This window comes from Temnothorax curvispinosus, unplaced genomic scaffold (assembly GCF_003070985.1).
Source record: "Temnothorax curvispinosus isolate PA1 unplaced genomic scaffold, ASM307098v1 QBEX01006175.1, whole genome shotgun sequence".
NCBI lineage: Eukaryota > Metazoa > Arthropoda > Insecta > Hymenoptera > Formicidae > Temnothorax > Temnothorax curvispinosus.
Genome location: NW_020215955.1, coordinates 275,160 through 299,084, shown reverse-complemented (window position 1 = coordinate 299,084; position 23,925 = coordinate 275,160). Strand labels below are relative to the sequence as shown.

The 23,925-nt window shown below is 36.6% G+C and overlaps 3 protein-coding genes across 9 annotated transcripts; 2 read left to right on the top strand and 1 right to left on the bottom strand.

The window, feature by feature from the left end:
* The first annotated feature begins 1,418 nt into the window (after positions 1-1,418).
* LOC112455549 (integrator complex subunit 10) lies at positions 1,419-4,430 on the top strand. Of its 2 annotated transcripts, none has more exons than XM_025017550.1 (8): positions 1,419-1,712; positions 1,916-1,983; positions 2,058-2,301; positions 2,374-2,881; positions 2,954-3,267; positions 3,373-3,537; positions 3,608-3,866; positions 4,117-4,430. In XM_025017550.1, exons 1-8 carry the CDS (start codon positions 1,515-1,517, stop codon positions 4,254-4,256), a joined length of 1,896 nt encoding a protein of 631 aa, XP_024873318.1. In that variant the 5' UTR covers positions 1,419-1,514; the 3' UTR covers positions 4,257-4,430. The 2 variants fall into 2 exon arrangements, with proteins under 2 accessions (XP_024873318.1, XP_024873317.1); XM_025017549.1 differs by having other exon boundaries at positions 4,090-4,430.
* Positions 4,431-4,538: 108 nt separating this feature from the next.
* Positions 4,539-10,729, bottom strand: LOC112455548 (protein transport protein Sec31A). 2 transcript variants are annotated; one of them, XM_025017547.1, is made up of 15 exons: positions 10,596-10,729; positions 10,112-10,314; positions 9,723-10,042; positions 9,516-9,619; positions 9,173-9,418; positions 8,825-9,103; positions 8,350-8,721; positions 8,118-8,238; positions 7,718-8,026; positions 6,521-7,632; positions 6,293-6,382; positions 5,769-5,837; positions 5,457-5,690; positions 5,268-5,339; positions 4,539-5,206 (listed from the first exon to the last, which is right to left on the bottom strand). In XM_025017547.1, the coding sequence occupies exons 2-15, from the start codon at positions 10,312-10,314 to the stop codon at positions 5,018-5,020; spliced, it is 3,720 nt and encodes a 1,239-aa protein (XP_024873315.1). In that variant the 5' UTR covers positions 10,596-10,729; the 3' UTR covers positions 4,539-5,017. The 2 variants fall into 2 exon arrangements, with proteins under 2 accessions (XP_024873315.1, XP_024873316.1); XM_025017548.1 differs by lacking the exon at positions 6,293-6,382 and having other exon boundaries at positions 10,596-10,728.
* Positions 10,730-10,802: 73 nt separating this feature from the next.
* LOC112455550 (polypeptide N-acetylgalactosaminyltransferase 3-like) lies at positions 10,803-15,021 on the top strand. Of its 5 annotated transcripts, none has more exons than XM_025017551.1 (12): positions 10,805-10,934; positions 11,024-11,182; positions 11,911-12,271; positions 12,350-12,459; positions 12,530-12,710; positions 12,811-12,980; positions 13,076-13,243; positions 13,332-13,431; positions 13,555-13,964; positions 14,079-14,221; positions 14,312-14,578; positions 14,659-15,021. In XM_025017551.1, exons 3-12 carry the CDS (start codon positions 12,144-12,146, stop codon positions 14,788-14,790), a joined length of 1,809 nt encoding a protein of 602 aa, XP_024873319.1. In that variant the 5' UTR covers positions 10,805-10,934; positions 11,024-11,182; positions 11,911-12,143; the 3' UTR covers positions 14,791-15,021. The 5 variants fall into 5 exon arrangements, with proteins under 5 accessions (XP_024873324.1, XP_024873319.1, XP_024873321.1 ...); XM_025017552.1 differs by having other exon boundaries at positions 10,806-10,920; XM_025017556.1 differs by lacking the exon at positions 14,659-15,021 and having other exon boundaries at positions 10,803-10,934; positions 14,316-14,538.
* Positions 15,022-23,925: the final 8,904 nt, after the last annotated feature.

The window sequence follows — 23,925 nt, the reverse complement described above, 5'->3', positions numbered from 1 at the left end:
ACTGTAAAGTAAGAGTCGCCCGAAAAGTTTTGCGTTTCGTTCGAAGGGCCGTCCCGTTCTAAAAATTCTACGCCAAGGAGTAGCGCGCGACCATGCGAAACATCGTCAGGGGCCGGCCTCGATGGACGATCGATATGATGGATCACCGTGGCCCTCGCAGACTCCCAGCGCGAGGAGGAGAGCTCGATCTCGGTTCTCCATTCTCGCGCATAAATCGAGCGCCGGGCCGCGGCCGATGGGGCTTTATTTCCGGTACTTAAGCCGAGCCGTCGGAAAGCCGTCGGATACAAAGCCAAAGCGCCATAACCACTTAAGGGAGCTTTTCGCCCACCGTGGGTGGTTCATAGCGGAATCGCGGAGTAAGCGGATTTGGCCGCTGTTATATCTTTATAAATGGAACTACTCGGGGGCTCCCGTCCGCGCGCGCGCCAGCGCGGACGTTCCATATCGCTCAGAGGATTTGCAAAATTACGCCTTTGTTGCCGGTCGCGCCGATCCCGACTGGAAAATCTCAAGAAAAATTGTCGTTGGTCTCTGAGCCGTCAGATTGACGCGGATCGCCTGGCGAGTAATGACACTCCGGTAATTGACACTTTATCGCAGAGTTGTGCGGTAAATTTCAAGATTACACCTATAATATAAATTATGTTTACACGAATCTTTTTCATAGATAATCAATGTGAATTAATATAAATTGATGATTGATTTTGGTAAATTGATTAATTTCTTTAAACTGTATATATTTTTGCAAATAATCCTACAAAAATAAAAAATAGTTTTAAACTAGATTAGATTAGATTTTAGTTATATTTATTTGTTAACTATACAGTGTGACATATATAAAAGATATAATTACTGTAATTATTTGGCTAGTGATTAATTACTTATTTTCAGTATTAAAAGAACTGTTTTTAATGCTTTTAATGCTGAAAATAAGTAATTATAATCACTAGCCAAATAATCGCACTATTAAACTTCTATAAGGGATGATATTAATATAGAAACATTATTTTACAGGATATATTCTTATAGATGGCGATTAATAAACGATCATTTTTTTCTGTTATTTTATTTCTGTAGAGAAAAGAATGTAATGATTTCTTGGCCGTGTTACGCAATGGCGATATCCCAGAATACTGCTTTTCCGACTACGGAAATCTTCCTGGGAATATAACGTGTGCCTGCCGAGGTAGCGTTATCGTGCACCGAGAATATGTTTTCACAAGTTACGCACGTAATTTAGCTGTAGAGTTAACAATTTCGAACATAACTAATCTTCAATCCTTGTCAGTATCGATAAAATGACAAACAATCTTTAATAAGGACACTAAACATGTATTTTTTTTAAAGGAGATTTAAGAATTAACAACAGTAGGTACGCTCGCTCGGCATTTCGTAATCAAGCGTTCGCTGATAAATCATTACTGCCATCGTTGACGCAGTGACACGCACTCACAGCACGCAGAGAATAACAGAGAACGCGAAAAAACACAGCTGTGTGATATGCCAGCTGTATGCACATTGCACGTCAAAGATACAATACATATTGCATTATGTTGGAAAAATCAGTATCGTCCAGTACGGACAATCAGTTATCCAAAGAAGATTATTTAATAATGAGAGCTAAGCAGGCACTACCGAGCGATATTTATGCCGCTAAATCTTGGCTAATTACCGCAAAATCATTATTTCCGCATAGCGCGAAAGTTCAGGTTAGTACCGGCTCGTCATTGTACATATACTTGATCTTTGCTTCTTTATTTTATATGTTTACTTTATATTTTTTTCCTTTACTTTTTTTTATACGAAGTAATTTCCGAAGAGTATTGTCATAATTTTCAATAACTGGATTTGAATCAAGGTTTGTCTCTGTAATGATCATATAGGTACTGATTTCAATCTTTTCTGCTTTCAGTTTGAGGCATATCGTATCGAGAAATTGTCAAAAAATGTGAAAGAGGCAGCGAAATGCTTCAGCGAGATGTGAGTATCGATCACTATTGAAATTTATGTACATATAAGACTTTCTTTTAATCTTTTCTTAAACGTAAGCACAGATTCCAAAATTTTCCGGACGATCGCGATATATGGAAAGAGATAGAAACGATAACGACGTGTCTTCGCTTAGAACAGTGCGACAGCGAGGCTGAATTTTTGTGCCAGATGTTTCAACATATCCCGCAGGATCTACAACATAGGCTGCTCGTAATGACAGCGGATCATAGCGAAGACACGATGGAACATTGCAAATTATTGCTATTACTACTGCGCAAGTTTCCTCAAACCATAGCGACTCATGGAGTATGTATCTTGAATTATGAATGAGAGGATACTTTGATTTTTAGGCGATACTTATTTGCGTTATTGTTTTAGCCACGTTTGGTGGAAACTCTGTTAACTGCGGAGAAACACAGTCATCCAGGCCGAGCTGTGAATGGTTTCAGAAGATTATTGGCATGCGACGCATTGCCACTGCTTGGTGGTGCTGTAGTAGAATTGAATGCTCGTCTCAGTTTACGATTGTTATGTAAGGCTGTAGAATTTTATTTAGCGTACATACAGCAACCACAAGACACGCAAATTCAAAATCCATGGGACAGACTTTTCCAAATCGTGGAGCTAATAGGCAAGAAATTAGGATGGGAATTGAGCAGTTTATTTGCTATGCCTTGGAATCGCGAAACATACAGCGATAGACTGCAACAGTATGCGATTGCACATAGCACTGGTCTGTGCGACGAGCCTATTGTCAGGCAATTATTGATGTGTACAATTGTAGTATTATTAAGAATACTGAACGAGCATAACGGTCTTATTTCTAATGAAGAGACAACGTATTGTCTTGTAGAAGCGTTTGGGGAAGGAGTATATTCCTCGGCAGGTAAAATATTATGTTTATGATTATTTGGATAATTAAATTTTATACTTATATATCTTAAATTTCATGAACCAGAATCCAAATTGAAAAAGCGAAAGCGAGATGATAATGCTGGCGTAATAATAACCAGTGACAGCGATTACAATGGCAGTGGCCTAGCAGTGGCAGTAAAATTATGGGACTTGTTACACAGTAGTGACTATCTTCAAAGAGAGATAACCAAATTGAATCAACAATTACGGCTAGATAATTGGCTGAATCTTTTCTTAACGGATTTAGCAGTGTATAAAGGTTTACATCATGAAGTATTGGCCAGATTAACAGAAGGGGGTAATTTAGCCTCTAATCTTCGTTCAGCCAGTACATGTTTCTTCTTGAAAGATTATAAGGTGCGCTGTGATTATATTTTCATTGAACCTTAATCAATTATATAGGGTGTCCCCTAGTATTTTCAATCTTTCTTTTCCGAAGCTATTAAATAATCTTTCTTCTAGAGTATGTTGGATTATATTATTCTGGTTGTAAACTCGTTACCCACTGCATCAGGCAAAGTATCTCACAATCTGACAGTTCCAAGCATGAGACATTTACATTATTTGACTCTCGCCCGTTTCCCTATTCTACAATATTGTTGCAGATTGCTTCTTTTAGCTATAAAGGTAATCATTCTTTTTTTTTTGGTCATAATATCCTATAATATTGGTAAATATATGATTGATTTGGCTTCAGGAAAATTTTTCTTTGCCCGGAAATATTGGAGACTTGGCTATTGGACATGCATTGGTCCTTATGCAGATAGATTGGCCACAAGAAGCTAGTACTTTAACTACAGTGACAGAACGAATTCTCAATCGTGGAAATTTTTCTTATCCATTGTTCCAAGGGTATATAATATGTGTAGATATTTTGGAAGAATTAACGTATTTATGGACTGAACATGGCGGAGGGGTATCGCTGGACATAACATCAGGAACAGGGATTATTCAAAGTACATATAACTTTCTTTAATATAATACTTTACCTATAGAAATAAAAGAGTATATTACTACGTTTACGCAAGCGTTACTTCTGTAGTAACTTACGATATATCACACGTTTACGCGGAGTAAATTATCACAAGTTACTACAAAATCCCGTTTACGCGAAGGAATTATCGTAAGTTACTACGAAAGTAACGCTCGCGTAAACGTAGTATATGAGAATTATTCTAGATCGCCGCATTACAACCCGCGGTGCAGATAAAGGAGTACGCGAGGAATTAAAACAAGCCATGCGTCGACAAGCCGCACGGGATGGTATCGACCCTTTAGATGAATTGTTACAAAAATTTATCATTAACGAGCAAGGCGCCATTCTACATAGCTTAATCATCCAATAAATTTTGAGTCTTACTATACACAACAATATTTTTACATCAAACTTTTTGAAACAGTTTCCAACGCCCGTAACATAGTTTGTTCCTGAGATTTGATTTAACTCAATATAATCACGTGATACTTTATAAATTATTTATACAGATTTTATAAAGTATAATATACAAGTTTGTACAATTAAAGAACGTTTATTTTTATTTATTGCAAAATCCCATTTTACATGTTAAATATATATATTGAACACAAAGACCACAATTTTCAAGATTTATAAAAAAACAAATATTCAATTTTCTCATATAATAGATTTTAATATTATAATTATATATACATATGATTAAAACAAGATTTTTCTTAAGGCTCCCGGGTACTCGTCATTTCTGTTGTCATCAAACAAAAATAGAAGCGGCGAGTATCCAAAAGTCTTAACATTTTGCCTTTAAATCTTTTTATATGGACGTCTTCTGTAAATATCTTAATTTCTTACAAATATATATCTTTAATAATAAGATTAATAACTAAAAAAATAATGTAAAATTACTCTTATAATTGATAATTGATAAAATATAATTTTCAAAGCAGGGTTTATGAAATTTGATTAACAAATAATGTGTAATTGATTATGGGTATAATTATATGCTACATTATTAATTACTCACTATCGAGATTATTATACAAAGTTAATATAACAAATAATTCTCTTGTTAAGGCTGTTTAGAATTATAAAAATTCATAATGAATATATGAACAATTTAGATTTTTGGGCATTCTATCTAATGTAAACGCTCAATTGAAGGGCACTTAGAAGTAATACTTTAATTCCAGGCATAAAGGAAGCTATTTGACTAAAATCTGGTCCTGACACTAATTGCGTATGTAAGTCTAATCCGCCTGTATAATTGCCATTTTGAATCATCTGTGATATCTGATGTAAGCCTTGCAAGGTATTCTGAGATAACTGAAAAAAGATAATTTGTTTCAGATGCACACAATGTACAATAACGTTACAACTGACTTACCTTATTCTCTCTAAGGCAATCGTATAACATTTCCAATTTCTTTGACACATCTTCTATCTTCCTTTTGATTTGCTAGAAAGAAAATACGAATACAAATGTCTTAAACAGTAAAAAAAAAATTATATATATAAAATAATGTATTATGTAAATATTGTTACATATATAATATTTTTAAAATCAAGTATTTACCGGATTCTTCGCAGTTTCATAGCATTGATTTTTTAATTCATCTAATATTGTTTTTAAATGAATATGTTGCTCGGGTATAGGTGCTTTAGGTTTCTCAGGTTCCGCCACCCTCGCAGGCATTGCAGGTTGTAACGGTTCAATTGGTTTGTTAAATGGTACCGTATTCGACACACCTTGCCTGAATTGCGAATTATAAAGGGGAGGTTCTTGATAGAAATTGTCTTGAGGTAATGGCTAAAAAAAATATGTCAAAGTATAAATCATAAATGCATCCATACAAATGCGTATACAGAAATTATATGTAAAGCTTACACTCGATTCTGGTTGATTAGTTTGCAATGGATGCATTATTGGATTTTGTGGTTGATAATCTGTCTTCGGCTGGAAAAATATGAATAATTCATTTTTAGTAATGCATTCTTACTATAAACTTTTCAGCCACTTTGCAGTGGTGATTGATGACGCATTTATGGCACTATGGAAATAAATAAAAGCTTCCAGACAATAAAGCTCCACAAATTCACTTTGATATTTAAAGTGATAACATCAATCAAATGTATGAAAAGTTCTTTACGTTTATAAAATTTATGTCGTGTAAGATATAAATAAATAATAATAATCTGCGTGATACAAGTTTCAAAATGTAAAGCAGTTTGATCTTTTCTTTCGTATAACACGCTTATTAGTTCATATCACACAAATAAAAGATTACATCATAATCAGTTAGATTAATTCTATTAAGTATGGGAATGCAGAGGTAAACACTAATGATAATATATTATACAATTACACGAAACATTGTAGATATAGCATTCTCGACATATGAAACCGACTACCTTAACGTCTACACCCTTTGAATGTTTTGCCTTCCACTTCTTAGTACCAGAATGTTCCGCAGACATTTCGTTGTATAGTGCTAGTACTGGCTATATGATTTTATAACGAATATATACATATATCAGTATCTAAACGTAAGAGATTTATTCGATCGAAAGACAAGGAAATAACACGAATAGGGGCTATTAATAGGAACTAAACGTTGTAAACTCAAGATTATAATTTACCTGTGGTCTGGAACTTTTCGCAATGGGCGGATCGTTCCATCCAGACGATTGCGGCGGCATTTGATACGCATTTTCACTCCCGTATGTTTGCGTTTGTGAAGTAGGCTGCGATCTAATAGGATCGTACATTTGGGTCTGTGGCACATTTTGCAACGGCGACATTATGTTCGGCTGAAGCGGCTTGTACGGTTCCGGTTCTTTAGGAGTATTCATAAAACTTGGCGGTTGATTGGGATAGACGTTACCCGGCACAGGAACCTGAGGTTGATACGAATTTTGCTGAGGGTAACCAGGAACAGGTGGGACTTGCTGAGAATTGTACGATGGATTTGACGATGGAAAATTGCTCTGACCATATGACGGAGTGGATTGCACAGAAGGATCTATCAAATATTTCGTTCTCGATTGCGGTCCAACGCTGGATGGTCTTGAGCCACTCAAGTTAGAACTGGATGTCGGTGGAGGCGGAGGAAGAGGCTGAGCTGGGATTTGATTGTACGGGTGTGATGTAGAATATTGATCGTAAATTGTAGATTGCGCTTGAGGAAGGGGAGGAGGGGGCATTCCATACGGCTGAGATGGCTGAGACGGCTGAGTTAACTGATTTGTAGGAGCTCCATAAGTTTGCTTTAGTGGAGTCGTGTTCCAATTCTGGACTGAAGGTGCTGTTTGCTGTAATGGCTGCTGCAGCAGACCTTGCGACACTCTTCGTGGCTGTTCATAATAGTAATTCTGAGCTGCAGGTTTTGTAACATGCCTCTGTTCTTGCATGTAACTTAAAGCTTTGCACAAACGATCTCGCAGCATCGAAATTCTTTGCTCTTGACTGTTCCCAAGATAATTCAAGGCAGCTTCTAGATCCCCTTCTGCCGCCAGCATCTCAGCGTACTGAGACAGCACAGTGGCAATTTTATCCTCTATCGGAACTTCTCTGATACCTTGATGGAGTTCCAAAGCTTTTTGCATTATTACGATCAGTTCTACCACTTCTTGAATATCAGCATCAGACACTTCAATTAATTTATTCAAATTGCCAGAGCAAATGTAACAAATTTGTGCTTGCTTTTTAAGAACGGGATTTTCACATAGTACCAAGCGATCACCAAGCATATCTGTTATACACAATTCATATTGTAAACATGAAGACAGTAAATGATAATAACAAATTATTGTTGTAACAGTTTATTGTATTCTTACCGCACAAGGCAGATCGCTCTTCTTGAGTAGTGGAATGTGTAAATATACCAACTAGTGCTTCCTTCCAACACTTTATATCACTGTTCTTAATAACTTCAGCCCAATTTTCACTAACTAATGAATTGATGAGAGAATTTAATGCACTAGAGTGCTCCAAAAAGTATTTGTATTGGGTACGTGCTAGTAGATCAGGACCAGCAGCCATCGAAAGAATTATAGCGTCGGCGTACCTTTTGCTAGCAAAACACAAAGATACAGCGGCCTCAATATTTCCTAAGAGAATGGCTTGAGTGATAAGACCATCTTCATCTAAAAAATAAACAAAAAACAATACAAACGTAAATCGTTTATAAATTTGTTTTGTCACAGTATTGATGTCATCAATATATGTGTTAATTACCATCAGAAGTATTTATGATGTAAGTACTATCTGCAGGCTTATTTGCCGGTACTTGTTTACTTTGCTGTTGTGCAATAGGATCAAAGGCAGTACTACTGACCATAACATTACCATTTAATACCTGTCAAATAAAAAACACAATTAAAACTAAAATAGTTTAACAGCCAAAATATATTATAGCAAAGGTAGACGACATAAGCAAAAGCGCGATGTAAATCAGTCAAAACCTTACATTATTAAGATTAGAGACACCCTCTACAATATTATTTATATCATCCTGAGGCACAAACTGATTCAGCTTATTATTCATTGTCTCGGTATTGTAACCCAACAACTCCAATATACTCTTTGTCACATTTTCATCAAAGTAAGCACGTACACATCTCCAGATTTTCTTGGTATGTTCATCTGGAGACTTATCCATCTTTTCCGTACAAAAGTCACTGAATTGCTTAGTCTCCAGCGTTGCTTTTAGTTTGTTGGAACGTTGAATAAGACTGGGTTGTATAATTACTTGTGATATAATAACCTTTCTACTCGCTTTCTTGTTTGCTATATTCGGATCAGCAGGCTGATTTTCGAAAATCACTAATTTACCACCAAACTGAAAACGGTATTATTTTTATAAAATAATTTGTATTTTATTACAAAAGAGTATTTTCTGTTTAACAAATATAATATAATATAAAGCAAAATTAAAAACTTACTCCAAATGATGCTCCAAATGGCCTTTTCAACCACTTAGGAGCTTTCGTTAATACTGCCGTCGTTCCTGTTTGTACTGTAGATTGGGTGAAAGGATCCACTCCTGGGAATGAATCCGCTATTTTGTTGGCTGTCTCTTGCTGTTGTCCACCTAATAAAGAATAGACAACAGCATGACCATCAAAACTACTGCCAACAATTAATCCTGGATTTCTTGGACACCAAGACACATCAAAGTTCCATTGAGCTGTTTGGGCTAACTCACAAATCACCTCACCATTCTGTCATTAAAAAATAATACTTAAAATTTCACTAATTTGTTGAAATGCGTAGTAGGAAACATTATGTACCAATGCATTTGAGTTGGGATTCCAACACAAGATTCTGTTATCTTTAGCACAACTCAAGAGTAAGTCAGCATCCTGTGGATTCCATGCGATTGAAAGAACGCCACGCTGATGACCTTGTAGAGTTTTTAAAGGCGATGTTGGAACTCTTACATCCCATAATTCAATGATAGGTGTTTGATCATCTTCAGATGCTAAACACAATTGCGTTCCAATATCTGGGTGCCATTGGGCAATTTTCCAGCGTACCTACATATAATTCAAACATACCAATTGAGATCTTTTCTAAACAGAGAAGTATTTTACCGCGTATTCTATCGCAATATCAAAATGGAAAAAGTTGTACCCTTGTATTTGCATCTGTCAGTTTAAATATCGGCTTCTTTTCTTTCACATTCCATATAACGCAGCACTGGGAAAATGTGGAAGCAAGAATGTCTTTTAAATGTGCTGTAAAATAAAATAAGAATTATATTGATTATCAATAGATCAGATTTGTATAAATAATTAGTTTCGGCGTGCAATTTCCTTGAGCATAATTTGATATAAAGACCTTGTTTGTTCCATGCAATATGCTGAACGTCTTCTGACTGCTGGCTTCGAGAAAGGGTTGTTGGCGTGTTTGTATTAATATCCCAAATAAAGATCTCGCTTTCCGTCGCGCCTGTAGCCAGCTGATTTTCTTCTCGAAAGGGATTAAAATCCAATGCCCTGACAGGACCGGCATGTCTGTGAGGACTGTTTATCAGGCAATTACTCTCCCTGGCCAATAACTTTGTAGCAGAATAGATCTTTATGGTCCCATCCTCACAACCACCGACAATTATGCCTGCTGGATTATTCCCATAGGATTCCCAGATGATTTTGTGAAATCTAGATTGACAAATGTCACTTGATTAGTCAACCTGAGATATTAAATTTAATTTTACGCAAGTCACTGACCTATGATCGCTAGGCACACTGGCCTGAAGCTCCATCTCGTATCCTGGCTGCTGTAGATTCAGCGAGTACAAATCCAAACTGGCAGAAGTGCTGAAACTGGCGTCCAACTGCTGCGCCGCTGTCCCAGCAGCCAGCATGATGGGATGCTGAGCTGACGGGGACCATGCTACGTTCACTGTCTTCAGCAGTTCCTTGACTTTCATCTGTATACAAATGTCAGAAAGAAACTTGATGAAGCTCTTAATGTTCCATACATTTTGTGGGACGTCTTAACAAGTTGTAAAGGAGAAGTTCATTCGTGAGTGACACAGTGGCACTGAAGCAGGAAGAGCCGAGCGACAGCAATTATTAATTGCACGTAAATGCAGTGTCAAAAAATGCGGCCGACGTTACGGTGATCGCATCAGGGACTTGCGTCCGTCGTCGTTCGCGCGATACACGATCGTCGGGACGTTCGTCGAGATCGAACGAACGGCGTTCTCACCTTGGCTCGTAATTCGGGCGAGCGTAAACAGGGAAGTTCCTCGGGCAAAACGACAGACGGGGAGGTCCGGTGAACTCCGGCGAGATGCGACGACCCGTCAAGCTTCCAACGTGGCGTGCTGCACGCGAGCCCGTCGGCGGTGCCGCCCTCCGTCGGCACCGTCGGCGCATTACGTCCGCGTGCCCGTGTTTCCGCGCGTCGGCTGCTGCGAGCGGCGAATGGCGAATGGCGACATCCCTCGGCGTCGAACGTCGGGCGTCGGAGCACTCGCCTCCGCTACTGACACTACTGACGGGAGCTAGAGCATTCTTCGGGACACTGCGAGGTAATATTAGCAAGGTAATATTAGTATTGTTAGTTATTCGCTTTTCATGACGTTGTTGGCTAATAGAGCATCCGTTTAAGTCCGCTTGTCTATCGTTTTTCAGCGTAAATTGCACTCGGTACGGGCGTTCTTTCTCTCGTTCCGAAGCTCTACGTTTATGGTATTGCATGATGCACTGACATTGCATCACCGGTTTCCACACTGCGTTGCGATAAATTGTTGATTGTCTCAAGATCGTCTCAACATCTACTTTCACTTAAAAGTGAGTTACAACTTAATTGACTAAAGGGTTCAAGACAGTTGTACTTAATGATGTTCTGTATGATATTGATATCGTTAGCAATTATTGTGGTATATTCTGCAATTTTTCTTTTGTTTGTTGTATAAATTTTCAAATTATTTGCTTTTGCATTTGTTTACACGCTGCAGAATTGATTTGACTCAAAAGCAATTATTGTATAAATGTATATCGCATTATATTATCTATTCTCAATGTTATAACATTAGCTTTTTGCTTTGTTTTTCCTTCTATACTAAATTTATCTAATAAATGTTCAGATAATAGATGTTCTTTGCAACTTGACTGTTTTATTGTAACATAATTATATTAATATAAAAAACTTATTATTTTTATTAGTATAATAAAATAAATATATATTCAATAATAAGTGAAACAGGACACGGTGTAATATACAACCAATTAGAGAAATCGCTATTTAAAGTCCGGGCTGGATCTTTTTTGGTAGTCTAATAATAATATTATGTGAATTTTGTATATTTTTTCCAAACTCACTCAGTAAACTGCACGCTAATTTTTTGTTATTTTAAATATATATATATATATATAATATCTACTAATGCAATGCAAACTTCAATTTGCTATGTAAATTTAATTGATATAAATTTTATCGATATGAAAAATATAACTGAATTAATGAAAATGTTGTTAGTTCTGAAAAGCAAAACAATAACAAACCATCTTTCTTCCAGAGTCCAGTTCAGAAATTCTTGGAATCTTCTTTTTTTGTCGCAATGACCCGACCTATACCGATCACGAAGAACTCGAGATAACAGAGGCCGGATCTGAGTGATAATTTCAGGCAGCTTGGTAAAATAAAATGAAGTGGAACGTCCCGAAACTGATCAGTGCTTGAACTGATCCTCTGCCGGTACGCGTCGAGGATATGACCAAGATTGATATTATGGATTAACGGAGCAGCAGAATGTGGCCTAGATTAAGACGATCACGACGTCTTTCGACGATCGTTTTCTTGATCGTTGTATTCATAGGCACGTTTCTGATTTGGTCTAGGAGCAGGGAGAAAAGCATCAATCTGCAAAATAACTTGGGGTATGAATTAACATAATTAATTTTTATTTAAATTGATTTAAGTACTGATTTAATTTAGAATGCTTCTGACTGTTATAGATCACATGGAAACCAGAAAGATTACATTGATCATCGAGGAATTCATGTAGTAGTTGGTCATTACATAGGAGACTCAGTAGATTCCTTGAAAATGCCAAACATCACGAAAGGTAATAAATATAATTATATTCAAATCTGTTGAAATGTTAAAATCTGAATAGAAACAACTTTTTCTTTTAGATGTTATTAATCAAAATTTATTCAACCCCCTGCCGTTTGAAGGCAAAAATGGAGAACCTGTAGTAATACATCCAAAAGATTTTTACAAGATGCAGCAATTATACCAAATTAACCGATTTAATTTAATGGCTAGCGATAAAATACCACTAAATCGATCTCTACCCGATGTTAGGAAGAAAAAGTAAGAGTGCTTATCGTCTAATTTTTTTGTCAGATAAAGATTTAATACCATTTAATTGTCTTAAAATGTCTTAAACAATTCTATTAAAAATATTTTACAGGTGTATTTCACGGTACGCAAACTTAGGTAATTTGCCAAAAACATCAATCATTATAGTATTTCACAATGAAGCTTGGAGTACGCTATTACGGACAGTACATAGCGTCATCAATAGATCTCCGAGAGAACTGTTAGAAGAGATTATTCTTGTTGATGATAATAGTGAAAGAGGTAAGTGAATATAAAATTAATTACAAGATAATTTCAATTTTATCATATTTGTAACAAATTTATCTTCTTTCTACAATCTTGTCATTTATTGCTAGAATTCCTGAAAAATCCTTTGGATGATTACGTCAAAAACTTGAACGTCCCCACCAGAGTTTTGCGATCTAACGAACGGATAGGATTGATAAAAGCGAGAATTTTGGGTGCGGACGATGCTAAAGGTGAAGTTCTCACTTTTCTCGATGCTCACTGCGAATGTACGGTTGGTAGGTAAGCTCCATTATTTTACAATAACCTCTGAAACAGTCTTTTTGATGTTATACACAATGTTATTATTGGATATAATATTTGCAGGATGGTTGGAGCCATTACTTGAAGTGGTTAGTAAAAATGCAACAAGAATAGTCGCTCCAGTAATTGATATAATAAACGATAATACCTTCAGTTATACAAGGTAATTATTCATTCTTATATTTACCATTGTGATAGTACATCTTGATAGAGAGTTTTTACGATTAAGACTTTGCTTTTGTTATTCACTCTCTAGTTAGTATTCTAAGAATTAGTAATTTTGTAGATCGTTTGAGCTTCACTGGGGTGCATTCAACTGGGACTTACACTTTCGCTGGCTAACTTTGAACGGTCGTCTATTGAAGGAAAGACGCGATAACATTGTTGAACCGTTCCGAACGCCCGCAATGGCAGGTGGGCTGTTTTCAATAAACAAAGATTACTTCTTTAAATTGGGCAGTTACGATGATCAGATGCGAATCTGGGGTGGCGAGAATTTGGAACTGTCGTTCCGAGCTTGGCAATGCGGAGGCAGTATCGAGATTGCCCCATGTTCCCATGTCGGGCATCTCTTTCGGAAGTCTTCTCCTTACACTTTTCCGGGCGGAGTCGGAGATATCTTGTATGGCAATCTCGCCAGAGTCGCTTTGGTATGGATGGATCAATGGGCGGAGTTCTATTTCAAGTTCAATCCTGGTGAGATTATTATTAAGGATGATACATTTTATCATCATTATGAATTTATTTTTCCATTCAGTTAGATCTTTAATTTCATGGATGAATAGATTCTTATACCTTGAATTTTATTAGAGGCGGCTAGATTAAGATATAAGCAGCAAATTCGTTCGAGACTAGCTTTACGCGAGAAACTGCAGTGTAAAAGTTTCGAGTGGTACTTGGAGAATGTGTGGCCGGAGCATTTCTTTCCTACGGATGATCGATTCTTCGGCAGGGTATTGTTGATTTTATTGTATAATGTAATAATATTTTTAATAGCATTCAATTAAAATGAGATTAGTCGGTTATAATTTTATTCATGTCAGATAGTGCATGCTGCAACAAAGAAATGCATTATGCGACCGACTGCGAAAGGTTCTTATGCACAACCTTCAGGAAACGCAGTTCTACACTCATGCATACCGCGGCCGATGCTCAGTCAGATGTTCGTGATGACCAAAAACGGAGTGATAATGACTGATGAAAGTGTATGTTTGGACGCACCGGAACGAGATATGCAGCAAAAGACGCCAAAAGTGAAAATAATGGCATGTAGCGGTCGTGAAAGGCAGAAATGGCAATATAATGAACAAGTACCGTATCTCTCTGATGAAGTATCAGCTACGATAATGCTTCTTTTAACGACTTTTACAGTACCAATAATTATTTCTAGACGAAAGTATTTTTGCACGTGCCTTCCGAGATGTGTCTTCAGGCAACAACGGACGATGACACGCCTACAATAGCGGCTTGTACTAAGAATCTCGATCAACAATGGATCTTAGAACCAGTTCCTTGGAAATGATATTCACGATGTTATTAGCAACGAAGAAAAGAAAAGGCAATGCCTTCTGAGTAATCAGTCTATCAGTAACTAGTGTATGTTTTTACTGCTATACCAACTTCACGGCAATTCTCATTGTCATTTCAATGGAAAATTAATATTTTTTACTTTTATACTGACGAAATTAAATAGGACGTATATCTTTGTTCTATGACAAGACTTGAATTATGTAATAAAACATAATAGATACTATTTATCATCTGTATTACTTTTTCTCCATATCCTTCAATTATTATAATTATAATTTCCTGTAAACTTTCTCATTCTTTTAAATTTGCAACTTAATTTCGTTTATTATTCATTTTGATCTTGCTTTCCTTCTCTTTATTGCAATCGGTATTTTTATAAAATTGTATTCAGTATTTTACAACAGATAATCCATATATTTAAAAAAGAGCACAAAAACATATTTTTTTGCTTTGTGCGGTCTTTTCATCTTGGTAAATGGATCTCGTTTTGCAATCTAATGGATGAGATGACTGTGCTTGATCACGGTTAATAATCTGAACATGAATGGTCGTTTCGAGAATAAGAGTGCGTCGATGCCATAATTATCGTATATACATGTACGTGAGCATCGTTTTGCTATACGACTTCCTATCGACATTACCCTTCAAAGTAACGTCGTATCAACGCCAAGTTGGATAACTAGTTTTGAAGTGCCTTAAATAAATGCACGTGGATCACGGGGACACGTTCCTTCGACCTATTTGGTATTGTCTTAAATAGGTAATCCTCCGCTGTCGCAATTCCGAAGAAGATACGTATTGTTAGTGATTCATTGCTAGTTAAGGCCCCGCCGACGAGTCATCTTTATTGTCATCGTTGTCAAGGCTGAATCGAAAATGCTTCAGTTTTATGTCGTTCTATAATCTTGGAACATTAACGATAAACGTCATTTACAAACTCCTTTTTGTTTTCCGTGAAATAGTTATTCTATGATATATTCCTCCTAGTATTATTCAAATATTTTTGACTTATATATATTCATACAAATTTTATTTTTAGATTTGCAAAAATATTATCTCGACAGCAGGAATTATATATTTTAAAGTTTAAAGCATGATGCTTTCGCCGAGAATATTTCATACGTCATACATTTATATGTACAAAAGAAAGACGGATAAATACAACAGATTTTCAAAAATATTCAACTTGTTAAACTCAACGATTATGCATGAGTTCTACGTTAAATTTATCTACATATTTGACGCATTCACCGTCTTTATTTTAAACGTCCAATTTAATTGAAATACGTCGTTACAGTACAACATTCCTAATTAAAAGTAACGTCTCAAGGATCGCGGTTTCTTTCAACCCTGATCAGCTACAGTAGGCAAATACGTTTGCCGAAGGTTAACACATAATAATTTACAAAGTTTTCTCGGCAACATTTATTTTTTAAGATATTATTTCTGCATTTTTGATGATTTTTTTCGAGAATCTGCATTGCATAATAAAGACTTGGGTCAATATGTATACACGTTTTTAACAGAAATATTTTATACAATATTATTTCTGCTATCATAAAATTATATTCAAATGTAATTTTTCTGTTAAATTTTTTTAAATACTGATGTACCAATATATAAAACTACATTAAAAGACAAATATAGCAGCGTGTTATAGTCATTTGCACCGCATTACTTTGCCATATTATATAATCGCAATTATCTTAAAACATTTGTATATGAATATCACAAACGTGCATTGTCCATAACAATTCTGGATAAATTACCTGCCGAAATCTGAACTCTCAAGGTCGGTTGGCGAATTGATTGGAAAGGAAGAATGTTCGTTAAATCATGACGCGCGGTAGGAGATCTATCTCTGTCATATCATTTCGGCGTGATTTCGATCCAGACGATACGAGTTGCATCCGCGGGCTACTTGGCACAATTTACCGATATCTGGGTCAAAGTCACGTCCTCGGTGAGGCTGAGAAAGCACTTAGTCCGAAGCGCACTATTCCGTCCGTGCCTTCGGATCTGATCACCTCCAGGCCAAGTTTGGTCGAGATGAGTGAGACTTTATTTATGGACTCGCGTTGTCTCCGAAACGAACAATTTTTTTTCCCGTCGACGAAGGTAATTGAAACACTACACACCATGCATCTTGCAATGTGCAAAACTCTAATTAAATCTTATTTTTAATTAGAAATAAATTTTGTACGTATATGTCTAATATTATTTACATGTTCTCCGGTAAAAATGCTCATAATATTATTAAGAATTATTTATATTTTATTATATTTTAAATTTATGAAAAATTCTGGAAAAAATCTTAATTTTCTTTAAATTTTGTAAATTTTTTAAAAAAATATAGAATAAAAAATTTTAAAATATTTCAGAATTTATATATATGTATATAAAAAATTCTAGAAAAGATATAAACTTTTTCAGCATTTTCGAAAAATGTTCCAATTCGTATAAAAAATCTAAAAAGTTATAAAATGTATGTGAAAGTTGTGAAAAATTATATAAGTTGTGAAAAATTGTAATAAATTTTTTCAGGAATATTATTTACTTGGTCAGTTGTTCAAATGTGCGCTTGTATTTTACTTCCTCTTATTATAACCGGGACTGTACGTGATTTTATAGAAGAAATCATGATTTTTTGTACTTGATGAAGGCTATTAATGCCGCGATTAACTCCAGATATTCTCCAGATTTCTCTAAATATTCCTCTTATAATATATCGCGGACTCTGATTTTAATTTAAGTTGTAAATACTGTAGCACATGAATAAATGGATGTAGTTTAGGATTGTCAAAGATGTCTCATAATTTTCAAAATTCATCGTCAAGTCACGTCGTCAACTCGTCCACCGGCAGTGCAAGTGTTCCGGTTCTCACACACCTATGACCCTGGTCAAGTTGTCGTTTCTCACATTAATTTGCGGTTCTTCTTTTCAATGTGGGGAAAAGAGAACATAATTTTCTGAAAACGGGATCATTTTCGGTTGAACTCGCTATTAACCTCCTCGACGTATAGCTGTAAAAGAAGCTATAAAAAAGAAGAAAGAGATGATTTTAAAAAGCATTTAAACGCGAGAGAAAGCGTCGCACCAGTTTACGCCGAAGCCTGGCCTCTAGTTTACAATGTTGTTTTGCGAAACGACCGTGTACATTAATGATATAGCAGTTAAAAAAAATTCCAAGAGTAAATATCGTTGAAGAAAATTGAAGATTTATGATAGAAGGATCGATGCACATTGTCAATTTTTAGAATAGATAAACATGTATATATATATATATATATATATATATATGTATATAAAAAGTATACACATAGTATACATAGTATAAAAATATAGAAAATAAATTATTTATGCAATTTATTAATATACAATGTATAGTTGTACATTGCGTAAGAACAATTACAACAAATCATTTTCGTATACATTAGTTGTTCTTTTAATAATAAAGTTACCTTGTTTTTCTGTCGAAAGCTTCGCAGAAAGGATTTGGTGGAGTAAATCTAAACACAAAGAAGTCTTCCTTATATATATATATTGAATCATTATATATATATTTTTTGCATCAAATATTACATATTGACATATATACAGTCATCATCGTGCTGCACACACAAAGGCGTGACTACGTAACTATGTCATATGGAAAATAGGAGTGACGAACAATTATAGGATTGTTCACGGACGTCATCTTTACTTGATCATCCCGTTCGATGAGCCAACACCATTGGAAAGGATTTGAACACTTCAATGGTCATTCCGGAAAGCAATTTCAATTAGCAATTCAAGCAAGAGTGCGAATTAAGGACATAATTTGCTTTTCGATGGAGATCTTGATTTATATATAATTATTAAATAAATATATATTATAATATAAATAATTTCTTTTTAATATATATATAAGATCATTATGTTCTTAAGAACATTGATTAAAATGAGAATAATCGAAATGTTTATAATTAAAGCTGTTTGAAAAAACTTTAAGTTCAGAACAAATTTTCTTTTTTACATAAAAAACAACTTTTAGCTACAAGAACGAACCATTGAAATGTGAAGGCGTCGTTCATCTTTCACGCAACATACAGTTTGTTAAAAGAAAACATGTCTTCTTTGCAACAATAAAACAATACTACGATCGCTCATCTGATTGAAGCGCTTCGCGCCTTTTCCATGCTTTTCAATTTGACTATAGACATAAGGAGAATCTGTGGGATTGAACTGAGCTTGAAAACTTGTGTGTGTTGTGTACGTGTATAATTTGTGTGTCCTTAAATACTACTTGTTCTAAAGGTAACGAGCGCTTTACAGCTTCCTCGGCACACGGCGCCGTTTCCGTGGCTAATAGTTAAAGTACGTATAACACGGTAACCTCGGTCAAATCACAATCGTGGTACGATTTATATTTATATTTGTATGTATATATATTATCTATATTCACATATATATATCTGTGTGTATATATATATATATTTTTTGTGTCTATATACCTCATATAAAAATTAGAGATAATTCTTTACAGTTCTCTTAATACATACCGCGCGCGGTTGACTATATATAATTACAGGATGGTGGTACGAACACTCGTGCGAATCGGATCAACAATTCCATTAGAATTCAACGTAGCGACGATCGAGATCGCGGTAGGGCCCAAAGGTGTCTACAGGACTTAAGTCGTAACTAAAATAAGGATCTAAGCCGGACTTAAATTAATCGAAGATGTTACGTCGTGATGGCATACGCTGCGAGATTAATTAACTTTAGTCCACGTGTCGCGAAATTTGCTCTCTTATATTTTTATTTAAACGTCCGTTTAAAGATGTCGTTTCTCGAATAGCGTTTACCGTCGAGATAACATCTAGACGCGTTGTCGAAGTGAGCGATCTTTCATGAAATTGTGTAATAGCAGCGTAATATCAGCGACATGGGACGCGATCGTGGCGAAAATATCTAATTCTGTTGCAAAAAAGATTTCGGAGATAAGATACTCGAAAGTCCGATGCTCATTGCACTGATTGCACATCGCAGCGTTACTCTTACGGCTTTGTCTAACTAATTGTAAGATTGAGCCTCGAATACGAATTCTAACAGCTAGGTATATGTGTACATCGCTCTTATATGTGAAAAAAACGTTTGCATATAGGCACAGTGCCGTACACATGCTACATATCCTTATCATTAATGTCGCTGTTACGATACGCACTTATACGTGTAGTCGTCGGAATTTATGATTCGCGACTGAAAGGTAACATAAGGCTCGCGTGCTGAGGAGCACCGCAGCTCACGCACGCTCGAACAAACGTTACAGTTTCCTAACGGCGACCAAGCGCGCTCTCCTCTACTCTCCTTCACTATTCTCTTTCTTTTTCTATATGTGTGTATGTGTTTTTTTTCTTTATCTCTGCTTGCCGACTGTCGCAATTCGGTAGAGATCAGATGGCCGAGAGTGTCGCAAGTGGACATGAGTGACCGGTGAAATCACGCACGCGAACTGGAACGCGAAGCCCTCCGAGATGAGATCGAAAAGTGCGAGGCGTGTCTCGTCCCGCGAGTACCTGACGCAATTTAGTCGAGTAGACGCGGCGACGATAACGATGCGGGAGATGAAAGAGCTCGGGAATCGCTCGAGAAGTACCCCGGTTAGATGGTGAACAAGGGAACGGATCTCCTGTGCAATCTTCACGCAAGCCGCGTCGCCTTTGACGAAACGTTCGAACACTTCGTCAGAAGTTTTCTGGGGCTTGTTATTAAAATACTTACCTCCGAGATGTTAGGATACGTTTAAAATCCGAGATATAAGCTCTTGTCAGTTAAAAAATAAGCGTAGTTAATTGTTGAAAGACTCTTAAGAAGCTTCATCAGCACCTTCTTATCACAAACTCTTTTTTCATGAAATGTGAATGACCGTAGTGTAGGATGCATGATTTATAGCTAAATTATTGTATTTATGTTAAATTATTATTGTTGTTAAATTACTATATTCGCCAGATGTGCGTAATTTAAAAGAAAATTTAAGATTACAAGAGAGTATCTCTTTGCGCGCCGATGACTACGGGATGCTGCGAGAAAACCGATTTCCAGGCCTCGAGGTTCTGATCGATAGGATCTCACATCTCTCTTTTTCTCTCTTTCTCTCCTTCACCCTGTCTCTCTTTCTCTCTCCCGTCAAGTCCCCTTTTCCTTCTCTCTTCCGCCTTCACGCGGAACGCGGACTGTTGAGACTCTCGCTCGGCGTGGCTCCTTTATTGCGTTTCACTTTCGCGATGAGCTTACCCGTTCGATCGGGGCGTGGCAAAAGTGTAACGCAAGAGAGGTCCGAGGCCATCGGCTGCGATCGTACGCGTGTGAAGGAGAGAAACAGGGCCCGTGTGCGCGCCAGGGCTTCACCCGAGATCTGCATTGTGCGAGCTTAGTCACCGCGCGTTCGCAAGGCCGCGTTACGAAACGCCAATAATAAGAGTAAAATGAGGAATTCGACGGTGGGATGGTGGTACGAGGGAAGATAAAAATATGATGAGAGTAGAAACTTGAGGGAGCGTAGAATTATCGGAAGCTGGGTATGTGTAATATTGATCTTCTTCGGGAAAAAAGTGAAGATGTTAATCCTTAAATGCCACACCTCTCAAGAATCTCGTAAATGACATGAGGGGTCTAAAAGACCCCAGCATGAAAAATGTCTCCTTACTCATTGATTTTTTTGATCTTTAGTTATGAAAATTTTTTTCAATGTTGTTCAAGGCTTAGAAAAGAGAATAAAATGCTTATATTGTTAAAATTTCAATTTCAACATAGTATAAAAAATTAAGTAAACTGAGTACTACTAAATGTACAAACGGAGGTCAATCACTCAACTATCATCAATGGGAGCATGAGCTCCATTTTTGGCAAGAACATTTGAAAATATATCATTGTAAAGGGTCTGGGGTCCGCTGGACCCCGGGTGGCATTTAAGGGTTAATATGTGCGTCCCTTTGATACCATTGTTAACAAATATACGTCAGAAAACAGATTGAGAATTTTTAAATCAGGTACAGGTACCAAAATCTGGAAAACGGAAAATAAAAGTAGGACAATTAAATATAGAGAAAATAAATATTAAAAAGAAAAATTTAAAAAATATCGATTATTGAAGAATTTGAATTAAATTAATTGTGCTACGAAGCAGGCGAAGAAAGAATTAAATTATATTAGAAAACTTATTGGCAAGTATTCATAAATGGAATTTCAATTTTCCCCGTACAGCGTTCAATATATTTTCTCGGTGTAAAAAATATTTATCTGCGAGATAACCGTAATTTAAAATTCAAATTGCACCAAAATCTAATTTCAACGTCATCAGTGATTCCTCGACCTTTACCGTTCAGTGAGACGAGACTCACCCGCAAGATTGCTCCTATCTCGAAAGCACCCGCGTTGCGTAGATAATATCGTTTAGAAAGCGCAATAATTTTGATCCGGCGATATTAAATTGCCGTCGTCGGGGAGGACGGCGGCACTTTCCGCCGCGGCGATTCGAATAATAATCCGGTAAGATATCTATTAGATCCTTCCCCCTGCGAGCCGCGATGCAAAAGTAGATCGCTTCGGGGAAGCGCACCGTTAAAATGTTGCGGTTTACGAGTCATTGTCGGCCCTATCGCACGCCGGGATCTTTCCGCGCGTTTGCATCCGCACGTCGTATAGAAAGTGCGGGACCGTTTTTCGCCGAGCTCGCGCGATCAAGTGGGAAGGGCGTGGAAAAAATTCGCATCCAACAGATGCGAGATGCGCCGCGGGAGCACCTTGAGCTACTCCGTAGCTCACGTCATCCTCCCCCCCGCGCCCAGAGAGCCCACGGGCTCTCATTACGATGTTACGAATCACTGATCGGGTTAATCAAGGTCGGATTTACGCGCACCACCTCCGCGCCACGCGCTTAGAAAGCGCTGATAAATTTGCACCCAATATCGTACCGGAAGCAACGATTAAAATCACTTTACGGCGAGCGAACCCACGCGACGACTTACTCGCCGAGATTACCACTGTAATCGGACGAGGTTTGCGATATAACGTCCTTAGTTGATCTAAAGCAATTTATAAGGCAACCATTGAATTGCAATAAAAGATAAGCAAGAACTCCGAATAGAAGTAATGCGTCTAATATATTAATGCATTTCTCGCGCGCGTTGGTTGTTATATTTTCATTATTATTTACAAACATATACTTATTACAGATTTTTTTTGTATGATCTAGAGATTAAAATCAGTACGATAAATTAAAAATTTGGGATCGAAACGTTTCGATATTTACACATTTTTGCGTTGATTTTTGCGTCATCGTGACTTCATAATAACGATCGATTGATTCTTGGGACGAATGGGGATCGGTGAAACAGCTCGGATAAACGATATATTATATCGGCATCACAGCTGCGCGTAGATGTGAGTCTCGCAATTAATCGGAGTCGCTCGAGATAACACTTTCAGTCACGAAACTGACGTGGTGTTTGTTTTCTGCTTCGATGGTGTCGGCACGATCTAGAAAGCGCAGTAAACTCGCGCCCGAGGAGTCGGGAAGCGATTAATTCGTTTTTAAGGCTCACCGGTCGGGATTTTCAACTGCGTTCCATAGAACTCGAGAAAACCGATCGCGCGCTTATAATAGTGGTATCGCGTGTCGCGGAATTATTTCAATGACGAGAGCAATTCGTAATTATAAATATTTCTCGGTCAATTCCACTCTACGACTTTAATAATCGGAATACTAGAAATAACATTTAAATGCGCATGATTCACACCAAAAATTTTCATAGAGCCAGTGAAACTGTGAAGCTTTAATACTAGAATTATAGAATTATCGATGATAAATGTATATGATTATTTCTACTACTTAATTATACTAAAGGATAAAAAGTGAAAACAAATTGATCAATTTAATCATTTATATATTGCAAAAAAAATTACGGAAAATGTAGGTACTGTTGAAAAGTTTATACAAATTAATTATTTTGACTTTGATAGTTCTAGTCTTAAATCTGCTCGCAGACTTACGTTTGGTATCCAGTAAGACTTGATTTTTAATAATTTAACATACCAAAGAAATATCTCTTATTTAAGATTTTCTATATAGGATATATATTTTTA

What these genes read in the sequence shown, in the direction of transcription:
- LOC112455549 (XM_025017549.1), top strand. Translation starts at nt 1,515, where the DNA reads ATGCACATTGCACGTCAAAGATACAATACATATTGCATTATGTTGGAA. An exon ending in AAACCATAGCGACTCATGGA is followed by an intron (nt 2,302 to 2,373) that starts GTATGTATCTTG and finishes TTATTGTTTTAG; the next exon opens with CCACGTTTGGTGGAAACTCT. An exon ending in AGGAACAGGGATTATTCAAA is followed by an intron (nt 3,867 to 4,089) that starts GTACATATAACT and finishes GAATTATTCTAG; the next exon opens with ATCGCCGCATTACAACCCGC.
- LOC112455548 (XM_025017547.1), bottom strand. Translation starts at nt 10,314, where the DNA reads ATGAAAGTCAAGGAACTGCTGAAGACAGTGAACGTAGCATGGTCCCCG. An exon ending in GTGTCTCTAATCTTAATAAT is followed by an intron (nt 8,239 to 8,349) that starts GTAAGGTTTTGA and finishes TTTATTTGACAG; the next exon opens with GTATTAAATGGTAATGTTAT. An exon ending in CATCATAAATACTTCTGATG is followed by an intron (nt 8,027 to 8,117) that starts GTAATTAACACA and finishes TTTATTTTTTAG; the next exon opens with ATGAAGATGGTCTTATCACT.
- LOC112455550 (XM_025017553.1), top strand. Translation starts at nt 12,144, where the DNA reads ATGTGGCCTAGATTAAGACGATCACGACGTCTTTCGACGATCGTTTTC. An exon ending in AATCTGCAAAATAACTTGGG is followed by an intron (nt 12,272 to 12,349) that starts GTATGAATTAAC and finishes TGACTGTTATAG; the next exon opens with ATCACATGGAAACCAGAAAG. An exon ending in CTATTTCAAGTTCAATCCTG is followed by an intron (nt 13,965 to 14,078) that starts GTGAGATTATTA and finishes GAATTTTATTAG; the next exon opens with AGGCGGCTAGATTAAGATAT.